Below are 23,203 nucleotides of genomic sequence, written 5' to 3' on the forward strand. Positions count from 1 at the left end.
GCATCCCCCCCATCCCCCCCGCTATCTACGCCCCTGGTCATATACGAGCAGCTACCCCAATTATGTATGCATGAATTTTATTTTTGATGCTTCATGGTGACTGAAAACTTTCTTCTTTCAGGAACTCGGGGTGTCAAATGATTTAATAAAACCAATTTTCATTTTTTTATTGGCCCATTGATTTTTCATATTCACGTATGAAGCTGTTCTCGCAAGGTCAAAATCTCACTATTAATACTAATTTTTATGCATTCTCCACAAACCTTCACCAGTATCTTTTATCGATTTTGTGCTATTTTTACAATAGGCCTAAAATGTTTGAAGGTAAAAGGGTATAGAAGAATATTTCATTTTACAAAATAGAGTGGGCACAAAGCATTAGTTGTATTTTTTTTTAATTGAAAAATGTGATATTTTGTTTTTCATTACCATTTTTTCGATTGTACTGCAAGAGATGAACGCAACAATATAGTAACATTTTAATCAAACATAACTAAAACAAAGTAAAAATGAATCCACGGCAAATGAAATGTTCTTCCATTATGATGAACCACGGACCTATATATTACAACTCATTGATAATCATAAAATTTTTGCCATCATATATATAAAATATATACAAAAAAATCAATGGCAATGCTAGAGTTTTTGTTTATTTGCCAGAGTTTTTTTATGGCAAAAGTTTTATGCAAAACGGGTCATGACCATGATGATGCAGTCTTAATGCGCAATATGTTTGCCCCTGTCTGCATATAGGCCTACATAATTATAGTAATTTTCCCTATAGTCTCTCCATAAAGCTATTAGCTCCATTGTCTCCCCCTTTCTCTCTTTATCATTCGCTCTTATCTCCCCTTTCTCCTCTTTTTCTTTCTTCCCTCCCATTTTCTTTTGCCTATTTTTATTTTTTTTTCTCTCTCAGTATTCTCTCCATTTCCCCTTTTTTTGCCACCGATGGGGGGGGGGTACAGCTATAGGGGTGCAACGTTGGAAAGAGAGCCTCAAGTGGAAATGGGGGGGGGGCGGAGAAAGAAATTAAAACAGTAGAGGAGAGGCGGGGAGAAAGAGAGGGAGTGACGGAAAGAAATAGAATGAGTGGGCATTAAGACAAATGGTAGGGCCGATATAACTTCAAATATATATTGTGATTATATAAAATGAAACCTTATTATTACAAATGTTTTTATCACTCCTGGCGCTGGCATTTTCAGGTTAATGAGATTTGAGCTGGTATAATATTATTTGGTGCGAGTACAGGTGTGACATGTCTCTTATGATAGAGAGATCGATTGCCACCATATTACGGTATGATAAAAACTTCACATTCATGCGCTTCAGGAATTCCAGACCAGAACAGGCGCGTAGCAGAGAGGGGGGTGGTGGTGGGGGCGGTCGTCCACCCCCCCCCCCCCCATAAAAAAACGCCCCCAATAAAGAAAAAAAGGGGAAAGGAGAAAAAGAGAAAGAAGGAAAGGAAACAATATTTTTTAAAATCAATTAACGCCTTCTTTTTATTTAAATTCGATGAGATATCAAAATCGAGGTTTTAATTTTTAAGAGGTTATAAATTCGTTCTTCTTCTTCTTCCAGGCTGGTACAGTCCGCCACTGGCGTATTATCGTACCTTAGTCATTGACTTGTCACAGGTTATCAATTTGGCAGAATTGATGCGGTCGGTAACGATAAATAGTGGCTAGGATTTATAGTGCCAAAAAAAATGTAGGCGTGTGTCCAAGAAATGAGTGATAATTGTGTTTGGATTTTTTAAGTAGAATCCCGGAAACTGATGTTTGGCATTCATGCTGAGTTTCAATATTTTTTTCCTCAGGAAATTAACTAAAGCACAAAGACTGATTTTCACAGTCAGTATCATTTTCAAATAAACCACAATATAAAAAGTGTAATCATATCAAATCTCAGACATTAGAGACTGTGAAAGCGACTATACTCTCGACTCAGTCTCTCGACGTGAACTGAAGATTGATACAGGTGTTGATCTGTGAACATTTGCCAGCAAAATATGGTTTTCTACTTCACTAGCAATGGTAATAATATGTCTTTATTTTTGTGTTCTTCAACCACCGTCAAAGTTTTGAAATGAGCTGCGTCATATTTTGTCCTTTAGCACTGATAACTTCCTCATACATTCCCCGTCTTAAAATTGATGTCCATCAAAGTGCAGTCGCCGGGGATTATTAATAATGAATAGCTCATGTACAGTTTGGATGTGTGTAATCACAGAATTGTGATAAAGCCATTGTATATATGTACAAAGAATTTGCACGCGCTTGTACATGCAATGGCCCCAATATCAAAATGCCTAAACAGATACTTATTCATGAGCATAAAAATGTTTTGATGTTTCATTTGTTTACTGATATTAAGCTTAATTTCTTTTCATCTGTTTGCATACTGTAACTTAAGATCAGTGAGTATGTGGGAATAAGAGAGAAATTTATTTTCAGATCATCATCAGATAAATGGTATCTTTGACTTTGGAAGAGTTTTAAAAGGTGAAGTGGTTAATGCCTGGTTTTAAGACATTTTGTCAATAGTAATAACATTGTAGGCCTAAGTAGATCTACATGACATGCATGAAAATCAAGTTAAAAAATTATTTGTCTGGGGGTCAAACTCAAGTTCAAAATAAAGGTCAAAGGTCATGACCTTATAAATTGCTCCAATATATTATTTGATGCATGTTTTGGATTCCTCTCTGAATTTGCTTTTGAATGGTACCGCTTTCGTGAAAATTGGTCAACACGTTACGACACAATGGCCATTAAAAGTTCTTCTTCCAGTAAAGTACAGACTGCCATTGGCATATTATCGTACTTGTGCTTGTCAAGTTCCCAGATGAATTGTGTGAGTAAAAATCTCTACAAAACTATGTGCAGCTAAAAACAGAAGAGGCCTCAACAAAGCCTCCTTTGCTGCACCTCCTGCTTGAAAGACGTGAGGGAGGTACTGTGAACTACCTTTGCTGGGAGTGAGTTCCATATTCTGATAGCATCAGGAAAGAATGTCTTTTGATATATTTGTGTTCTGGGCTCTGGCATAAGTTGAAGGTCACGCCCATTTTTGTCAAAACAAGGAGAAAATGGTGGGCTGTAGCACAAGAACCGATGGCTGATTGGACTAATTTTTTTTTTTTTGCTTTGGTCATGGGGGATTTTATGTGTACCAATTTACAACAAAAACTGAGAGGGTTAGGTGCAACCACTGGGTGAATCCAGATGGAATGACCCATAACTTTGTTCTTATTATGTGTGGCATAATAAGGTTGACAATGTTTGGATTACTTTTTCTTTTGGACAAATGCTTGATTTTTTTACACTGTCACTTTCCATTACAGCAATTCTTAATAAAACTTGGCTCTTAAGTAAATTATATTCTTTAAATTATTTTTTCTTTATTAAAAATAGAGCTTGAAAAATGAAAATTTTCTTGCTATATTACTTTCCACCAATAGAGGGCGTACACAAAAATATGCCAAAAATTAAAGTTTTTGAGCGCTCTGGTGAATCCAAAAATTATTCCCAAGTTACTAATGAAAATAAATTTCAGCTGTATGGAAATTAGTAATTTTGGTCACAAAAGTGATATTTTAATGATTTTTTTAAAGCTTGTGCTCTGTACAACATTGGCATACCGTAGTCCTACCTGTAGATTCCCCACAGGCAGGATGGTTGCAGTGAACTAGTGCCAAAACTAAAGTGAACTTTTTATTTTAATAGAAAAAATGTATGAGTCTTAAATCCCCCCCCCCCCCCTCCTTCTTTTCCTGATATTGATAATCCTGTTTTTCATTCGATTTGATGCAATTTTCATCAGCCAATAAACTTTGCCATTATGGCAACTACCATGGACATGGTAACAGGGCTCAGCAGCCAATCAGAATCAAGCCAGGTTTCCATGGTAGTTGTCATAAATAAAATAATGGCAAAGATACAACAGTTGCAAGTTCTTTATGAAATGGGCCCCTGACCTTGAATTGTTATTGTATAGTATAGTTCAAAGTACAGCTAAAGGTGTGTGTTCATCCAATCATCCCCAACTTTGCCCCTACCTAATTAATGAGCAATGAGGTTTGGCATCATACATCTGTCATGAAAGCCACTATTTTATATTTCATACAGTGTCTGCCTCCTTATCCATTTTATTACTAAGTTTATTGTTAAAAAAAACTATGCTGTAAGTAAATATCTGAACAATGACAAAGTCATGTAAATTTGGTGCAGAAGTGCATGAAAATTGCTAAAACAATTAATTGCTTGTAAAATCAAATGCACACAAATATGTAGAATTCTAAGTCTACACTGTCGGCTTGCGTGAGTGGTTGTATGTTATGTGTACTAGAAAACAAAATGTTCAACAAATTAAAATGCATACCTTTGTTTTTATTAATATTTTGAACTTGAAAAACAAATAAGCTTAAAGAGAAATTCCAGTAGTTGCAGTAAACACTGATTTCATGAGAAAGTCTGTAAAACAAGGCTTAATTGTCAGTATATCATCGAGGCTCTAGATCTGGCACAGTTACATTAACTGAACGTTGTGAAAATCTACGCTGAAAAATGTTCACACCGAAGATCCCCAACACAGATAAGCGCACGTGGGACAATGTATGTTGCTTAGGGCGTTGGGCCCGACGCCCTACCGATTCCTGTGCTTATTTGCTGATTTCTCAGCAATTACACAATTTCTTCCAGAATTCTTTGGCACATGCGTTTTATTTATACAAACAGACACTTTGGTGGTCATTTCATTGGATTCTGTACGAACTCATTTTGATATCGTTACCAAAACTGCATGTAGCATTTACCTTTAAACTATGTCGTAGTTTAAGTATAATTCTTAATTGACCATGCAGTATTCCAACTTGCCCTTTACCATGTTCCAACTTACCCTGTATATATGGGGTAAGTTGGAAAACTTGAGGTGATCTTGTTCAAGGTGGATTTTTTTTCCAGTAGCCATCATATATTTTATTTTATGAGTACATTTGTAGCCCTTAGATGATTTAAGCTGATATATTGATTGTTTATTGAATAAAATCTATTCAGACTTTACAGCCATTTTTGTCAGTAGATCTACAATATATTGATTGGACAAGAACTGTTGTCATAGTCACCATACTCCAGCAAAAAACTGAGTGACTCCAATCTGATAAATGACATTGGCATAGATCTGTCTGTTGAGCTGTCAAGAGTCTGTTTTTTCTTGTGTGATTTTGGTATTTGCCTAGGACTAGGTGAACTTTTCTTTTAAATAGTTACTTATATTTTTCCTAGATATGTGAATGTTTCCCCTTTTTAGTCTGTTATGTCTCTGTTCTCTTTCCAGTGGTTTCAACGCCATATACAATCTACATGGGATTTGACAAGTATGAGAGTAAGTATTGAGCAATTATCAATTGATACATGTAAATTAACATGTTTGAATGAATAGCAGTGTACATGTAGATAAAGTAGGACTTTCGGTATCGTTTTCTACTTTTTAGAGGGGGGTAGGCGGGTGGCAAATATCTAAGTCCTTTGAAATACATAAGAAAAAATTTAAACCAGCATTAGAAAAATAAAAATTACAAATTGTGAATTTTTAAAAGGTATACTTATTTTTATTTTTCATTTATTTATTATTATTATTATTTTTTTTTTTTTGGGGGGGGGAGTTTATCACCTATGTTCATTGACAGTTAAGTGTTGCTGTAAAGAAATAAAAATTGTCTTGTCTTTAATAGTTATACTGCTCTACAACAACATGAATGTTTCCTTTATGACATATGGTTCTTAAGAATTTATGATGAAAAATGTATTTTGTGAAAATGGAATGACATGAATATAGAGTTTATTTGAATACTATCTCTATGAAGTTAAAATGTTTGGTTTTATAGAAGAAAATCCTGTCTCTTTTTAATATATAACTTGTGTTGTGGCCAGTGTTGGACACCTGAGGTCAGAATATTCAAGGTTAAGGCCAAAACCTGACTACCCGAGGTCAATGACTGTTAAGTTATAAGATGGTAAGGACACAAATTTTCCTTGATGCTAAGATCAGGCTCGAGGATCACAACTTTGTCCTTACAAGCTCTACAATTTTTCCTTAAAAAATTGTTGGAGCTATTGACTTTAATAGTTACTTGATTATTTATGAAATATTTCCTGACCTCATCCAGCCATTGACTTCAGACTTCTAGGAAGGACTATATGAAGACATCTTGGCCAAGGACAAGGCCAAAACCACATTTTAGTCCCTGAGGCAGAGATTCACATATCCTGTACAACTGCATTATAAGCAGAATTCAGTACAAACTACATGCCTATTTTCTTTTTTTTTTTCGTCTTGCAGATGAAGAGCTTATTAAATATGGTTTCCCAGAAGATATCTGGTAAGTGTATTCCTGACAGAAAATAATAATAAGGGCTTTTATTGATTTGGTGGTATATACTGGTACAAAGAAGGAAATGTGTGCGCTACATGTAATTTCATTCTGAATATGATTAGCACAAACAATCATCTTGAGGCGTACCACCACCCCAAAGAATATTTAAAGTGAATTCATATTACCATTTTTATGGTTCATAATAAGTACTGTATTTAAATTCTGGTATTCACCTTGGCAGGGCTTTCCGTGACATAGAAAAATAATTGAAGAACATAGAGATATTGTATTTCGCCTATGTAAAAAGTTCAAGTTTCATTTTTGTTTCCATCATTAACATTATAAACAAATACAAATCAAGCGTACATCATATATATATATATATAAACAAATGCAAATACAAATCAAATATGATTACATTATAATGATCACAAATCAACTTCAAATTCCAAAACATGTGTAAAATAGTTTTAACAACATCGTGTATGTATGGAAATGAGGGGAACCACTAAAAAGCATTGCTTGTAGAGCGTGGATCCCATAAGAAAATATATATCAAACAAAGAAGAATTGGGGACTTATTCGCTTTTGTATAGAGAATATAATAAGTTAATTCATAAGTTCATTCGCTTCAACTGTATTTAAATTTTTTTTTATTATTAACCGTATCAGACATCTGAGCAGGGCAACTTTGATACATTGTTGCCTGTTAAGACTGGAATCAAATGGTCGGTCAATAAATTTCCAATTGTTTATCAACATGCCCAATTTATTGCCCACTCAAGAAAGTCAATGAGAAAATGTGTGGAAACGTAGCGGGCAATAAGGCAGAGCTAACATCCGGGTACTCTACGCGCTTTGGTACGCGTCCTTGAACCGCGCAGTGCTATACGTCACAATGGTAATCAAGTTGAGACAACGCTGGATACTGCGTCCCTAGGCCAGGGACGCATCATTTCAATTATGTCACAATGGTCAAGTTCAGAGGCCCAGTCTGCTCAACATGACAAAGTAGATTGTCATTCTTAAACTTTAAAAAATCTAAATTTTAACGTTTTTGCTCTAGATGTCTAATTTGGTTAATAATAGCAATATTGACTGGCCTGGGGGCAAAAGGTCATAATTATATCCCCCTCACTAAATTAATGTCACCCTTGTCTACAACTCGATATAAATCTAGTTTGGGCAATATATGTCATATCGCCTCGAGGCCAGTCAATATTGCTTTATTATTTTTCACATTTTCAGGTTTCACGTTGACAAGCTGTCATCGGCTCATGTGTATCTGAGATTAAAGAAAGGGCAAACGATACATGACATACCTCCTCCTGTGGTGCAAGACTGCGCACAGCTGGTAAAGGCCAACAGTATACAGGGTAAGGTTTGATGATAAGGGGGTCCCTTTTCTGAAACTACCGATTCCTGACACTGGGGTGCACTATCATTACATGGACACCATGCTTGTTTTCATTTTCATATGTGTGAAGTGTTGTTTTCATTATCAAGCGATGTGTGCATGATAAGTATCAAATGCTGGTATCAAAATTGCCAGAATCATTAAAGCAAGGTTTACTGTTATTAAAATGTAGCATTATGCAAGAGGACTTATGGTGTATATCTGCCTTTCATGTTATTTTAGACAGTAGTCACTAGTCAGTGTTGGAAAACGCTAAAAAATATTTAATTTAGGCACTCAGAGATATCAGCACAATTTTCTTGTTAAGGGTCCTTTTTAGAAGTCTATTTACAAGCTTGTCAATCTTGTAAAGGCAGTTTGCTAAAAGTTTGCCTAAAAACACAAAATGCATTACTGATCCTGAATCTTGTTTTGGAGCAATTTGGGGTTTGACATGCTCTTTTATAGAAAATGTTGGTTCTTTCAGAACCTTATACTTGGGGTCCCAAAAGTTGCAATGAACTTTGAAATACGAAATAGAACGTCATGAAAACACAGTGTGATATTTTCATGCTGGAGATTCATGGCCAAAAAAAAAATTGGAGGAGACCCCCACTCTTACTCAGGTTATAAGTTACTGCAGACACCTGCCATTATAAACGCCACATACACTTATGTACCTTCACTCTCCACAGGTTGTAAAATGAACAACATCTCAGTTGTATACACCCCATGGGCAAACTTGAAGAAAACTGGAGATATGGATGTTGGCCAGATTGGCTTCTGGAAACATAAAGAGGTAATTACTTATTTGCCCGAATTCAAAAAGGTGGTTTTGAAAACCAATGGTTGAATCCATGATTTACACAGATTTCCTGTATAAATTATGATTAATTTATGGCATATTGGTGCGTGTATAAAAAAATGCCCAATGCTGATGCGCACTATTGTCAGAGTGTGCCAAATTGACGCCTGTTACCATGGTTAGATACGCTATTTTATTTATGAGTCCACTGTTTGAAGAGTGGACTCATGAGTAAAATAGTGTGGATAACCACAGCAACAGAAGTCAATTTGGCGCACTCTGACAAAAGCGCACATCAGCATTGAATTTTTTTAATATACGCGGTAAAAATAAGCGTAATTTATACAGGAAATCTGCATAAACCATGGACTCAACCATGGGTTTTCAAAACCACCTTTGTGAATTCTGGCTATTGTGTAAAATCAGTTTTCTTGAGTGGAAGCCCAAGGAAAAGTCCCCCAAGAAGACAAAATTTCATCTTTCCTTTAGGAAGTAATCTTTGGTGGGGCAAGAAAGCCAAAATGTGTACATCATCAGATGTACGTTGTAGATGGTGTTGCTGTTGCTGATGTACCATGACAAAGCTCTAGAATGGATTCTTTTTCAGTTGCATTCTAGCTCATCAGGATAATGTCAGATGGATAAGGGATGGATTACGGAGACTATTCACATTCTTATGGAACGCATCCCCCCATGAATAGAGACTTTTGGCAATACGCTTGCTTCTAAACATGCTATCCCATTGTAGTACCTCATGGTGCTTCATCTGCAACTATGATGATGGTCTTAATGTGAAGTTTGCAGCTGCGCTTATGTGAAAGTTTACTGATGAATAGGTAAACAAAATTGTGATTGTGAAAACGACAACAAATTAAGATGTATACATGTATGAGCATTTGCAGCTCAAATCATGTTACGGTACAAATGTTTTGACCAGTGTTTGATTCAGGGAAAAATATATATATGTATGTATATTTTTTTTTTACTGGCGTTACTTTTATAGCTCACCAGCCTAATATTCAGAATTATATGACACCTAGATAGATCCTTGTGATTTCATTGGTTGTTTGATAGCGTTCATTCAGCCCATTTTGCATTTTGACGTCATCACCCGTGCAATTTTGGATCCATTCATTGTGCAAATTTGGAGCCATACGATTTTGTCCATTGCACGCGCGCACTGAGACTGCAGGTAGGCACGCAACTTGTGCGCATGTTAACTCATTGAATGCTTCGTGCACGCTACGTATCCTACTATAACATGCCACACTCGTGCTCGCACGCCTACTATTGATTGCTTTGTGCTTGCATTGTTTCCTACCCTCGCCTGCTTCGTGCATGACTGCGCACATTCGGAATAACAATCATTGTTACGCCGTTTTGCATTGTATTGCGCATCGCATGCACGCCGTAATTAGCACTATTGTGTGCAGTGTGAACTCTGCTTTCTGACAGATAAACTTACTCACGCGGTTTACATTCGACTTTTTCGAGTATTTCTACATGTTTTACAAGATATGGCTCCGCCTCTGAGAGAGAAGAGACCTAGGTTTTTGATCCATACAAAACACTCCACAAAATGGAACTACTTGATACAACTCATATTTTAGCGGTAAAGATAATAACCAATCCACATAATGAGGACATCATTATAATGGGTATGAAATTTCCTACAACTTTACTACACAATATTTTGTGGATAAACTAATCGTTAGAGAGTTACAAGCAATTGTAATCATGACTATTGGAAGGAGTGAATACGACTCGCGATCCCAAAATCAATGTGGCACACAGGGGTTTTGTGGCTGGCACAGGGGATTAGCATCGGATTAGCACTGTGGCATTGGCTTAGTAGTGTGCGTGGCATGTTAAGAGTTAAAATGACTTAACAATCAACAGGCCGATCTTGCACTGCATGCATTAGCATGTTGATTCATGAATTTTATTTGAAAAATTATCAATTTTTATGTGTCATGAATCAAATAATGAATGTTTTTTAATTCGTGCAATGGACAGAATACTTCATTCGGTGGAAGATGAAATAATGATCCATTCATCTTTCACCTCATGAAGTATTCTGTCCATTGCACTCACAAACATTCATTATTTGTATATTGTATAAGGGGTTCTTTAGTAATTATCTAGAGCTCTGTAAGGCATCTAAGGGGTGAATTCACCACGAGTCTTTGTTTAATTTTTTTCATGCTCTGATTCAAATAAGATAATCTAGATGTACTATTATGTTACATATTGCATTTCTTTAATAGGTGATAACAGTATCAGTAGAAAAGAAGATTAATGAGATTGTGAACAGACTCAATAAGACGAAGGAAGAGAGGAAGCCTGATCTGAGACTAGAGAGGGAAGCTAGGGATAGGGAGGAGAGAAATGAAAACAAGAAGAAAATGGCTGATAAGAGGAAACAAGAAGAGGAGGAAATAAAGAAGCAAAAGGCAGAAAAGGAACTAAGGTTTGTAAGATGGTAACATGACATCTGCTCCGGCGACAATTGCTCTGCTTCCAGACACTGATCAGGGGATCGTTTAACAACAATATTTTCATCCGACAAGTTGTCAGATCTGACATCTTTCCATGATTTTGATTGGCTGAGAGGCACTGTTCCTATGGTAACTGTCGAATAAAATGGGACTTGTCGGATAAAACGTCCGACAAGTCCTTTCATGAAACGCCCCACAGATCTCTTAACTTCAACTTTATAACAATATACTCTACCTTAAACCCTAAACCTTACATAAAATTCTTTTGAAACCCTCAACCTAACCCTACATCTTAGACAAAATAAAGCCTGGAGCAATTGTCGCAGGAACATATGTCATGTTACCTGTATAAGAGTTTCTTTAAGAAGAATAAAATCCTTGGAAGAAGTCAGCTTGTATGAAACCAGCAAAATCAAAGAATAAGATTAATTAAATTTTAAGAACAATAAGACAAACAATAAGGAAGTTATGAGCATTTGATTGTCATGGTCACTTATGCTATGGAAATTTCCAATAGGCAAATGATCATGATTAAAACTCTCCCGTTAATACAATTAAACTACCATAAAACATTTTTTCTCATTCTTATGATAAACTTTTGTCCATGGTATATTTTATTTATACCTTTTGCATGCTTTTATGCTTTTATATGAAAAGAACACATAAACTAAGAATTGACCTCATAAAAGTGAAAATTTTAGTAATATATGCACTAAAATAATTAAGGAATTGTGCTTGTTTGACATTTCACATCTTTGTCGCATTGCCAGTTGGAGGACGTGATCTTTACATTCAAATGCTCTTAACTTTCTGTGATATTATTCAGTCAATTTTGCTCAAACTTTTTTGGATTAGTTTCTTTGAATTTTCTGTTTTCACACAAGGGTTACATTCTTTTAAAAAGATTAGGAATGAATACCCCCTCTCTTCATAAAGAGGGATGGAGGTTAAAAAAATGTTAAAAACATCAAAATTAGTCATTTTTTTTTGTTTTGAATAATATTTTATTTTCTTCCTCTTTCAAATTAATAAGTTTACAATCACAATTCATATAAATAAAGATTCTTTGCATGTATACAATCAATAAACAATCAAACAAATAAATATATCAATATCAATGAGATTACAAATGATTACAAATGAAATTAAACTGCCAAATTTCTCTTCTATAACAATGTGAAAAAAAAACCATATCAAACGACAAAATAACAAAGAAGAAAAAAACTTTGTAAAGGATGACTTTTTTCCTGAATAGAATAGAAATAATCTCTTATGCACATAATAATTATAGAATAAATTTTAAAAGGGATAAAATATTTCAAAGGTTAATTAGAGGAAGATTATTATCATAAAACATCCCTACACACTCACCTTAACCCCCATACCCCCTCCCCCTCATCTCTCTCCCCAAAGACTCACACAAGCTTGCTTCAACTCACCATCACCCACAGCCCCCCCCCCCCTCCTTCCCCGTCACAGAACTCACATGCACATCTACACACGTACACCCACACACGATGCATCCTGCTCTGGTACAACTATCTGTATTTGAACAAAAAAAAAACACAAACAACATGAAGCAACCAATACATCCATGGTATTAAGAAAGGTGTGCATTGATTTGTTCCCATTTCCTCAAGTGCATCCCCAGCTTCCCTTTTTTAAACGCTATTTGATATTCTGTATCTCTATACTCTTTAACCAAATGTGTCACTTTCTGTACGGTTGGCAATATTCCCTGCTTTCTTGAACTAAAAATAATATACTTGATTAAGAATATAATACAGTTTATTACAGCTACCCTTGTAGTATTTCCAGATATCCCCATGAAAATTGTTTTCCAATTGTCAGCGTCAAGTTCATTCAGTTGAAATATTTTACTCATCTCTTCCCATAATTGCTTAACTTCAGGACAATACAAAAATAGATGTTGGTAAGTCTCAACTTCTTTTTTACATAAGGAGCACAAATTATCTGTCTCAAAACCAAATTTAAAAAGTTCCCTTTTCATGTACACAGCCCCTTGTAATTGTTTGTATTGAAATTCTCTGTGTTTATTGCATAGCATTGCACATTTCAGTCTCAGAAATACTTCTTTCAGTTCCCCCATTCCCAAATCATATTCGGATTGCCCATCTGTAACATGAAATACATAATCAATTTGAAAATTTTCAATGAAGTGGTCATATATTCGTCTAGATTTTATATCACATAGTTTCTGAACATGCCCACATATCATCAATTGAATTTCAAAGTTGTCTGTATCTATTTCCATAAAATCACCTTGTATCCACTCTTCTGTTATTATTGAAAATATCTTTTGAATTTTTAGCAAGTTTTCAGATGAAATTTTTTTATTATACCAGTATGAAACTGGTCTTAATTGACCTCCAACTATTATATCCGAGACCTTAACTATACCTTTCTGAAATAATTCAATATCAAAAAAGGTCTTATTATTGAGGCATATACGCTTGTTATTAAAAATAATGGGATTACTTTTCCCTCCAAAATGTCTACACTTATCCAATTCGTGCCATGCCTTCAGCATATCTATGTAAAATAATGGTATACCTTTCAAATTCATTCTACTGACGCCATGACTTTTAAAAGATTTTCATATTAGTATTCCGTTCATCATTGCAAACCACGCCCAGTCAGCTCCAATGGTCCAGAGAAACCAGAGACGACTCGGGTTACTAAACTGACAAACAAACTCTCGGCACCAACCTTCGCGAAACAGTCACGTCAGCTACCTCACCTAAACCAGGACTCTAACACAATGTACTTGTTCGGCAAAACTGACATATTTCTACTATTATTTCACTAACTAGCTCCTTTCCTTCTTGCATCCTAACAAATGGCATTACAAATATGCCAGCCTTTCTGAAAGTTTCTTATTCAATAGCACCTAGAGTACAAAAACTAGCTATTGTGTGAGAAAAAAAAAAATCTCATTCTTCCGAAATTTGTAAACTCAAACACCATATAAATCCATGAATATTATGATTCATCCAGTAATCTTGAAATAACAGTCAAAAACCGAATCATCCACTGGAACCTGTTGAAAATTGAAACGTCGCGACGACAGAGAATTGTAAGTTAATACTTTCAATTTTCAACAAATTCCAGCAGATGATCCAATCCCTGACCGCCAAGCACCATATCTTTATTATGGATTTATACCTCTTAAAAAAAAAAGGGAAATTTCCTTATCCCCCTTCATGTTAAAAGAGGGAAAGAGCGTCAGTTAGTACATGAAATAACTATCATTTCTGTCTGTTGGCGAACCTCGTCCTGCTCATGAGGATGGCCAAAGACCAGCTTGTGACGATCCCTATTAAATATATATATAGGCCTATATATATATATTTTAAAAAAAAAAAAAAAAAAAGACCATTCACCAGCCACGTGTTGACTAACCTATAATCCAGGCGGAGGCCGCAGCCACCGTCCCCTCCACTACGCCGAAAGCAAGCGACACGACCGACCCAGCGAAGGCCACGCACTGTGCCTGCGTTAGCCAGCCACAATGCGCAGCCCCCGCAAGATCAGACACATCGCCCGCGCCCAGCACAGCAACAAGGACACAAACGCAGCCCCCGCCCAGATTACAGCTAGCTCTCGCCTTCCGGCTTCCCGGACCAATCAGAGCCAGGCAGACGTACCATGTCCTTGATGAAATATCCGGGTACATTTTCCTAATCATTCAGATGACTAAATTGCGAATCATGCCCAGTCAGCCCCGATTGTCCCGAGAAACCAGAGACGAGGTCAACAAACATGAACTCTCGCCACCAGCCTCCGCGGACCAATCATAACTAAGAAAAAAGTGCATGACATAATTACATCGCCCAAACCAGGGTACAACATGACTGTATTCGACAGAAAGGAATAACCAGCTGTTTTTTTTCTTCTTATATCCTAAACAATTGGCATTAACATTTATGCTTGCCCTCTGTATATTCCGCATTCAATAGTACCGAAAGTTCACATAATACTGTGATTTTTTTTTTTATTCTATAGCCATTCTTCCATAATTTCTAAAATCAAAGCACACCTTTTATTGTGACTTTATTCCTCGTCATGTAAATCCTAAAGCCTCAAAATCTTTATGCAATCTGCTTATTATCCCTTTTGGAAAGAACATCAATTACACTCCAAAATCATGAAGCACTAATCCATCTCCCAAAGAGCGCGCAGTGACCACACCTCGGAGCGCCGATTCTTCTCGTTCAAATTTGAACTAGACAAATCAGCACTCCGAAGCGCAGCCACCACACACGCTCCACAAGAGCCGAACCAGCACCTCACCCTCTAGAGTGTACAAGAATTATTTATAATTTCTGGCCGTTAGCGAACCTCATCATGCTCATGAAGATGGTGGCCCTTAAGACCAGCTAGTGACGAGCCCTGTTAAAAAGTACAGCTCGTTCGCTAGCCGTCAGCCAATCATCCACCCCAACCAGCTATATCCGACTCTTGCCTTCCAGCCCGCCCGGACCAATCAGAGACAAGAAAGCGTGTCGCGTAATTGATGATAAAAAAAAATTGATAATTACCCATAGATTATCCAAATCATTCAATTGACCACTCAAATACCACGCCCAGTCAGCTCCGATTGTCCCGAGAAGCCTAGAGACGAGGTCAATTAAAAACATGAACTCTCGCCACCAGCCTTCACGGACCAATGAAAGTTGATGAAAAAAAACGACACGTCATAGCTAGTGGATAGCACATTACCTCGCCTGAAACAAGGGTTCAACATTTTACGAATTCAACTTAATTGTTTCCTTCTCCTATTTTTGAATTACTAAACACCTCACACATTCCTGCTTCTACATCAAATGTATTCGAGAAGGCTATTTTCTTTTCTCATCTCAATGAATTATTGTATAGTGTGATTCAGTTACGTAATACAAATCAGGGTAACCATTCTGAACATTACAGGATTTATGCCTGCACTATTATCTATCTTCACTTATTCGTTGAAAAGCATTCTGTCTCTTATAACATTCAATATGCAAATAAGCTTTTGAGCATTATTACCTCCCACCAATGATGAAAAGAAATGGTCCTTTTGCCCTTACAGAACATTTGAATTCCCAAACATCTCGATCTTCCTTCGTAATGTAGAAAACCAAGAACAGCATAATGAAAAATAATATTCATAAAGAGCTATTATCATTTCAAACTACAATTTGAAACAGCAATTTTATGACTTATTAACTTTCCCCCAACCACCTAAATATACAACCCCTCAGGATGTATTCCATAGAGCATTTATCACAGAAATAAAAATTATCTTCAGAACTGATCATAACTGACTCCAGAAAAAAAGATTTACAGCAACAGGTATCTCTATAAAGCACATACAATGTAATCTTAAATCATGGAGCTGTAGCTCTATGCTTAAATCTAGCTAATGTTTGTTTCCCTTAAAAAAAAGAGGAAAAAAAACATAAGCATCATGTTGTTACTATGAAATCTTATTTCCGTTCATCACTGTCTAATCTAGTCAAGGTGTGTTATGACTCAGTAATTTAATCAATTTCTTGCAATATCATGATCAATTTTACGTATTTTTTGCATTTTTGAAGATATTGATCTTTTCCAGCTGTAAAGTTTCTCTTATCAAAATAAATAGCAAAAAGTAAAGAAAGGAAATATGATAACAGTACCTCATCTACTTCTGTTCATTCAGTTAGGTTATGAATTACCATTCAGCAGTTGCTTGCCAAGTCTCGTTCTTGTGGAGTTGACAGTAAAATCTGCGAATCTCGGGTGTTCACTCCTTTTTTTTGATTAGCTTAATAATTGTAGAGTTGATACCTCGCAGACTCGGACAATTGTAAAAAAAAAAATTACCTATCCTCCACTCGGTAAACATTAATAAGTTGAGAGAGAAAATCATTCACCTCCATCTTTAATAATCGACGAAATGAACATCTCAACACTGACCAGAAGGATCGAGCTTCACAAAATAAATACTTGTCACCTCCATGATTACTGGTATAACTTGTGACAAAATTTCAAACAGACGATTTCTCCAAAGCAAATTTTCCTTCAAACTATGCATTAAAAAAAACCAAGATGATAGATGAAATCACAATACCATCAAATTTTGCTCTGCAGCTACATTTGCACCTTTCATCATCTCCCCATCAGTAGCAGCCGCTGCAGCACCCTCGTTGAATTCTGTTGTCGGCTTAGCTATCCCTGTGGTCATGTTGGTGGTCGATCCAGCTCCCGCCATCGTTGTCGGAATCCTCATGTTAGGCAAATTCTTCCTCACTTTTCCGTCCACGTCTTTCCCTCGTTGGTTTTCGAAGTCTCGCACAAAAGCTTCCTGTTGCTCTCGAGGCATATGTACGTTGTCGATAAATAGCTTAACGGGGTCTGTTCTTGAAAAGTATGCCAATTTCCCCATTCTTCTGGCAACTTTCAACGCTACAATTTGGGGGTGCCTAGCCTCTCTGATCCTTTTTGGTAGATCTTCTGCAATATATATGTTGGTCCCTTTCAAATTTTTGGCATGTCTTTGCACCAAAACTCTGTCGGAGTATCTTAGGAAGCGAGCCTTAATGGCTCTTGGCCTACCTCCGGCTGGCTTTCCTGAAAGTCGATGTAACCGTTGATATTCGAAGTTGTCTGCTAGCGCAGGTGGGATTTTAAAAACATTCACGTGGAGGTCCCGAAGAACTTTCTTAACATCCTCATTGGGCTTCTCTTCAATCCCGCTGTATATCAGATTTTCTCTTGCCACGTAGGTACTAAGCCTGTCTATCTCATCCTGAAGCATTTTTTCCCTTGACTTAACGTCCTCTTCAATTACTTCCATCTTTGCCTTCATATCCTGAGCTTCATGACTCTGAAATTCAATGCTTTCCTTGAGATTGACTATCGTTTCCTCAAGTTTCTTCAAACGTTGGCCAAAAGTCTCTTGCAACAAATTCAATCTCACATCAATTTTTTCCCATTGACTGTCAAGGAGTATCCGAATCGATGGCAGCAAGTTTGTCTCCGGGCTGGGCGGCGTGCCCAACCTAGCACGTTTCGCTGAGCTTGTCTTTCCTCCCTTACTCGTATAGTGAGCCATGCTCATGTGTATTATGTAATGAGGATGAGAGAGGCCTAACAAAACACGTCTTAATCTTTCGAGCACATCGGAACTGTTTGTATCATCATCATCAACTGTCATTAGTATCATCATTAACTAGTTCAGGGGGGCTTTTCACGAAGAAATTTGTCAGTAATTTTCACTCACTAATTTGCTCTCCACCAATCAGATGCAATAATTGCCAATAGATCAAAACATCTGCCAGTGAAAAGCTCCCCAGGTTTCAAAGGAGTTAGCAATTTTATACTTGTCTGATTTCCTTCAAAACAACTCAATCATTGGAGAATCATGCAAATTAAAAAATGTGATGTGTAGCTAAAATATCTATATTCGACTGATTGTTTGAACAGAAACATTTAAAGCCTTTGATCTATTTGAGCTTTCTATCTCAACTCTCATCTTTTATTGTTATTTCATAGAATGAAGAGAAGAAGCTTTACTAGACTTGGTTACTCTTCTAATGCCCCAATCCTTAATAATGGAAATATTTTTGAAAGTATTCAGGCTAAATTTGTTTGCTTTGCCCTATCTTTGTTTCTGTATACAAGGAACTGCTTTACTGGAAAGTGGGTGGGTGGGGGAGGGGTCAGATGATTTTATTGATGAAAATGATGAAAATACATGTTTTATTGTTCGAAATAGACATGAAATGAAACTCTGAAAATTTGCTTTGCCCAATTGATCGAGGGCCCGGCAGCCGCTGTGCAATGCCAGATCGACGAGGCTCTCTCCCTTTAATCGTTGAATGCCAAACAGGGTAGCAGCAACTCCCATCTTTTAACGTCTTTTGGTCCGACGCGGCTGGGGTTTGAACCCCTGACCTCCCGGATGTTAGACGGACGCTCTACCAACTGAGCCAATACACGATTCAATATAGTCATTTTCAAATCTCACACTAAAGACCAGTCTTTTTCTTCGATCAAATCTCTGATGTTGATTTGAACATTGTATTCATGATCATAGCAAACCTTTATGATACCCTCTGTCTAACAGTCAATTCAATTTGATTTTACGTTCCCTGATAGGAATTATACGTCGCTCATGAAAGAAGAGAACATGACCTCGAATGCTGGAAACACGTTCGAAGATCTGGAGGATGATTTTATGTGATATCTAGCAATCTTTTTGAAGCTAATAGACACCATTTTTTTTAATGGATTCATGGGACAGTTGACATTCAACTGCGAGTCACGCATGGACCGATTGCCTGAAAATCAAGAGAATGCACGTTTTATTCCAAGTTATATTGGTAATGAGAACAGTGATAATCTCTGAAGTACGCCTGCCCGTCTTACTATGAGCTACTGGTGATGTAATAATATGTTCCCAGATTTATACCGGTCAAGCAGATGTTTGTGTCTTCAAAGCCACCATCAATCTGTCAGTGATTCTATGGTGTGTTCAAAGCAGCAAAACAGTGAGGATGCAGTATCATCAAGGAAGACCAGAAAACAGACAGAAAATATGTGGACTTGCAATTCAATGGAAACGCGTCTTTGTCGGCGTCAAGACACGAAGCTCTCCATGAAAAACCATGCACAATTTCTGCCAAGATTTAGAAAGTGAATTCTATTACTAGTTGTGTAATTTTTTCTATGTCATTTGGTCTGTGGAAAATGAGGGATTTTGATTTCACTGTCCAAGGTGAAATGGTTTCACTATGCAGCTGTCAGTTCTATGAGGCACCACTTGACCCCCAAGAAGAGAAGGATGGTTCATGGGCAACTCTCCCACTCAATGACGATTCATAGTATTGTCAAGAAAAATAAAAAGTGTGCTCCATTATTGACTCATGTGTATGTACGTAGTGGTCAGTCAGTAAACTACACATATGTACAAGTGCAGAGCTAGGTGTGAGTCTTTAAAGGTCAAGTCCACCCCAGGAAAATGCTGACTTGAATGAATAGATAAATATCAAACTAGCATAGTGCTAAAAATTCCATCGAAATCGGATGTAAAATAAGAATGTTATGTTCACTTATATTTCACTTGACAATGAGGAGAAAAATTAGAATATTTCATATAATAAAATACAAAAGAAATAGTGAGTGGATGACTTCATAGTCTCCTCATTTGCATACCAGCCAAAATGTGCATATAACTATTTTATGAAATTAAGCGGAAATTTAAAATGTCATAATTTTCTTATTTTACATCCGATTAAGATGAAATTTTCCTGGTAGTGCTTGTTGGAGTTTTATCTTTTTATTCAAATCAACTTTTTGTTGGGGTGGGCTTGTCCATTAATTAAATGCGAATATGTGTGACAATTTGAATTCATACATGTATGTTTATCAATGTTGATAAATGATCAATCACAGCTGTATAAATGCTGCATTTCCCTAAGAAACTACATTTGTCAGGGGTGTGAGAGGTCAGATTTTAGCTGATTTCACTTTTGTTTTGATTTGCAGCTTGTTTATTTGACCCTAGCCAGGCCGGGGGGGGCCTCGGAGGCCCCCCTCAACAAATCGCGCGATATTTTCAGCCCGCGAAATTTTTTTTCCTGCGCTGCTCGCTGAATTTTTACTTTCATGTCTTGCGCAACTTTTAAGACCAATTTTGCATCACCCGGGTACTTGGTTCCGAAATTAGGCAACATTATGTAAGTGCATGTCAGACCACAAATTGCTCAAAAACGTGATTTCGTGTACAAAGTCAATGCAAATTGTGTTGTCAACCAAAATTCATAAATGCATGATTATTTTTAGTTTTGCTGGTCCAAATGTATTGATTTTATGCTTTTTATGATCACAGAGGAGTCCCCAACAAATTTCATTAAAAAAACAATGAAAATGAAAGGTCAAAAAACAAAGAAATACACAAGAAATTGCAAAAGCAATATAATACATAAGAAAATGATATATCGCAATTTTTTTCATGTACACTTGCTAAGAACACCACAAAGAGTTTCTATACCAAGAATTGGTACATTTGGAGCTTTATTTAGGGAGTTAGAGGAAAAAGTATGATTTCGCATACTAATTATGCATAAATTAGCATAATCACCTAATAGCAATTTGCATGAAATAAATTACTATACGATCTTGTAGATTATTCCCAGGCAACCCGCGTGCCAATTTTCGACGCGATCGCGCGGTTGACGGCCGAGATCTTAGGGGGTCTGGGAGGCCCCCCGGCCATGTGAACTCCCAAAATACCCCGGCCTAGATAGGGTTAAGCTATCCTTATTACAAAGTATTAGAGAGATATTTCAATTTCAACCTTTTTGTCTCCAGCTTGTTTTGGTTCTTTTTATTTGTGATCGCTCACACCCCCGATGCATCATGCATAGTAAGTGAGCATTATCTTCTATTTTACAATGAAAAATATTTTCTATTAAATGATGATGAACTTGAGGAATAAATCAGACACTAAGTGGAGTGTTTCATGAAGGTTGTCGGAGCTGACAATTTCAATGAAATCCTTGGTTTTGATTGGCCGATTGGCACTGACCTATGATTGTTACTGTTACCATAAACTATTGGAGAAAGTCAAATCAGTGATGACAACCTTTATGAAACAGTCCCCAGGTTACAGCATATGAATTTGAAAAGCCTACAGTATAAATGTTAATTTACTCAGGGGGCCGTGGAAGCGGGGGGGGGGGGGGAGGTGTCAATACCCCCCCACTTTCTTCCAAAATCATGTACAAAAATGTGAAAATTACCATGATTGTGATTTTTTGCATGGTCAGCCCCCCCCCCCCCCCCCCGTATCTGTATCCTGTCTTACAAAAAGTTACGATTGATCCACTGTATTCTGCCTTACAAAGTGTTACCATTGATCTGATCAATCATAACTCTATGGAAATCCATCAGTGTCATAAATTTTTCTACAGGAAATTTACAAAATATCCTTTGTAAACAAAGAACACACCAAATTGTCAAGAAATCAATGAATTTATGGATATACATTCATATCTTTTTTTTAATACAAATATGCATTTTAGATGTTGACTTTGCTGGATTTCCATAGTTGTGATTGATTGGATCAATCGCAACTCTTTGCAAGATGAGGCCCTGGTTTTTTGATGAACTGTAAACCTCAATTACCGATTCTGGAGCCTGTTGCAGAAAAGTTACAATAAACCGGGGCCCCGTCTTACAAAGAGTTACAATTGATCTAATCAATCCTAACTATGGAAATCCATCAATACACCATTATTTATTCTACAGGAAATTTGCACTTGTAACCTCCTTTGTAAGCAAAGGAGATCACACTTCAAGAGAATGATGAATGTAGGCACATCATATTGTTGATTAAGTCAATCGGGGCCCAGAACTTCAAAAGAAAACATGCACATGATGATTTATAACCATTAAAAAAACCTCCATTTGGGACTTGTGCTTGATTTACCCAATTCTATTGTTTTTCATTGTGTAAATGAAATTCATGTTTGTGATTAAACAAATAATTATATTGTGCCCTCTTTTTCAGGGGGGGGGATGGGTTACACCTACATGTACAAACATGAAAATTGCACCTGGTGCCTGTGTAAATGAAATGCTTCAGACTGTATTTCAAGTCACTGGTAAAACTTATTAACATTTTTGAACATATTGGAGCTTGGCAGTAAATGTACACTGTATGTGTTGTTCCAAAATTAAAAATTCAAACATCTGTAATCTGTGATTGTTTTTCATTTATTATGTATGTTGAAATTCTAATGTCAAGTGTTTAAATATAACCAAGTTGGTGTTAGGCTGGGCTACATGTACCCCTGCCATTAAATTGGTACTCTGGTCTGAAACTGATCAAATTCAGGCAAAATGATAAAAAGTGTCATCAAAATTGGATGAAAAGTAATTAAATTTTAGCACTTTCTAGGTCTACATTATTTCTGTGTTGAAGCAGTTTTTTACAATGCCATCATGAATATGCAATGTCTGAACTGATTATGCTCCCGTCCCATATTTCTTTGGAATCTTGTAAAATTACAATTATTGAAATATTTTATCAAATATACAAACATGATTGACATCCTAAAGTCATGTGT

General features: G+C 36.6%; 1 protein-coding gene across 2 annotated transcripts; it reads left to right on the forward strand.

Annotated features, from left to right (window-relative positions):
* The first annotated feature begins 1,924 nt into the window (after positions 1 to 1,924).
* On the forward strand, positions 1,925 to 19,721 carry LOC121430767 (coiled-coil domain-containing protein 25-like). 2 transcript variants are annotated; one of them, XM_041628158.1, is made up of 7 exons: positions 1,925 to 2,045; positions 5,347 to 5,394; positions 6,352 to 6,391; positions 7,634 to 7,761; positions 8,477 to 8,580; positions 10,854 to 11,121; positions 11,284 to 12,094. In XM_041628158.1, exons 1-6 carry the CDS (start codon positions 2,021 to 2,023, stop codon positions 11,070 to 11,072), a joined length of 564 nt encoding a protein of 187 aa, XP_041484092.1. In that variant the 5' UTR covers positions 1,925 to 2,020; the 3' UTR covers positions 11,073 to 11,121; positions 11,284 to 12,094. The 2 variants fall into 2 exon arrangements, with proteins under 2 accessions (XP_041484092.1, XP_041484091.1); XM_041628157.1 differs by lacking the exon at positions 11,284 to 12,094 and adding an exon at positions 19,230 to 19,721 and having other exon boundaries at positions 1,926 to 2,045; positions 10,854 to 11,056.
* The last annotated feature ends 3,482 nt before the right edge of the window (positions 19,722 to 23,203 follow it).

The sequence above is a fragment of the Lytechinus variegatus genome, chromosome 17 (genome assembly GCF_018143015.1).
Source record: "Lytechinus variegatus isolate NC3 chromosome 17, Lvar_3.0, whole genome shotgun sequence".
NCBI classification, from domain to species: Eukaryota; Metazoa; Echinodermata; class Echinoidea; order Temnopleuroida; family Toxopneustidae; genus Lytechinus; species Lytechinus variegatus.

Coding starts and splice junctions, on each gene's coding strand:
- LOC121430767 (XM_041628157.1), top strand. CDS start 2,021: ATGGTTTTCTACTTCACTAGCAATG. Junction 8,581..10,853: donor GCTTCTGGAAACATAAAGAG/GTAATTACTTAT, acceptor TTTCTTTAATAG/GTGATAACAGTATCAGTAGA. Junction 11,057..19,229: donor AAGGCAGAAAAGGAACTAAG/GTTTGTAAGATG, acceptor GTTCCCTGATAG/GAATTATACGTCGCTCATGA.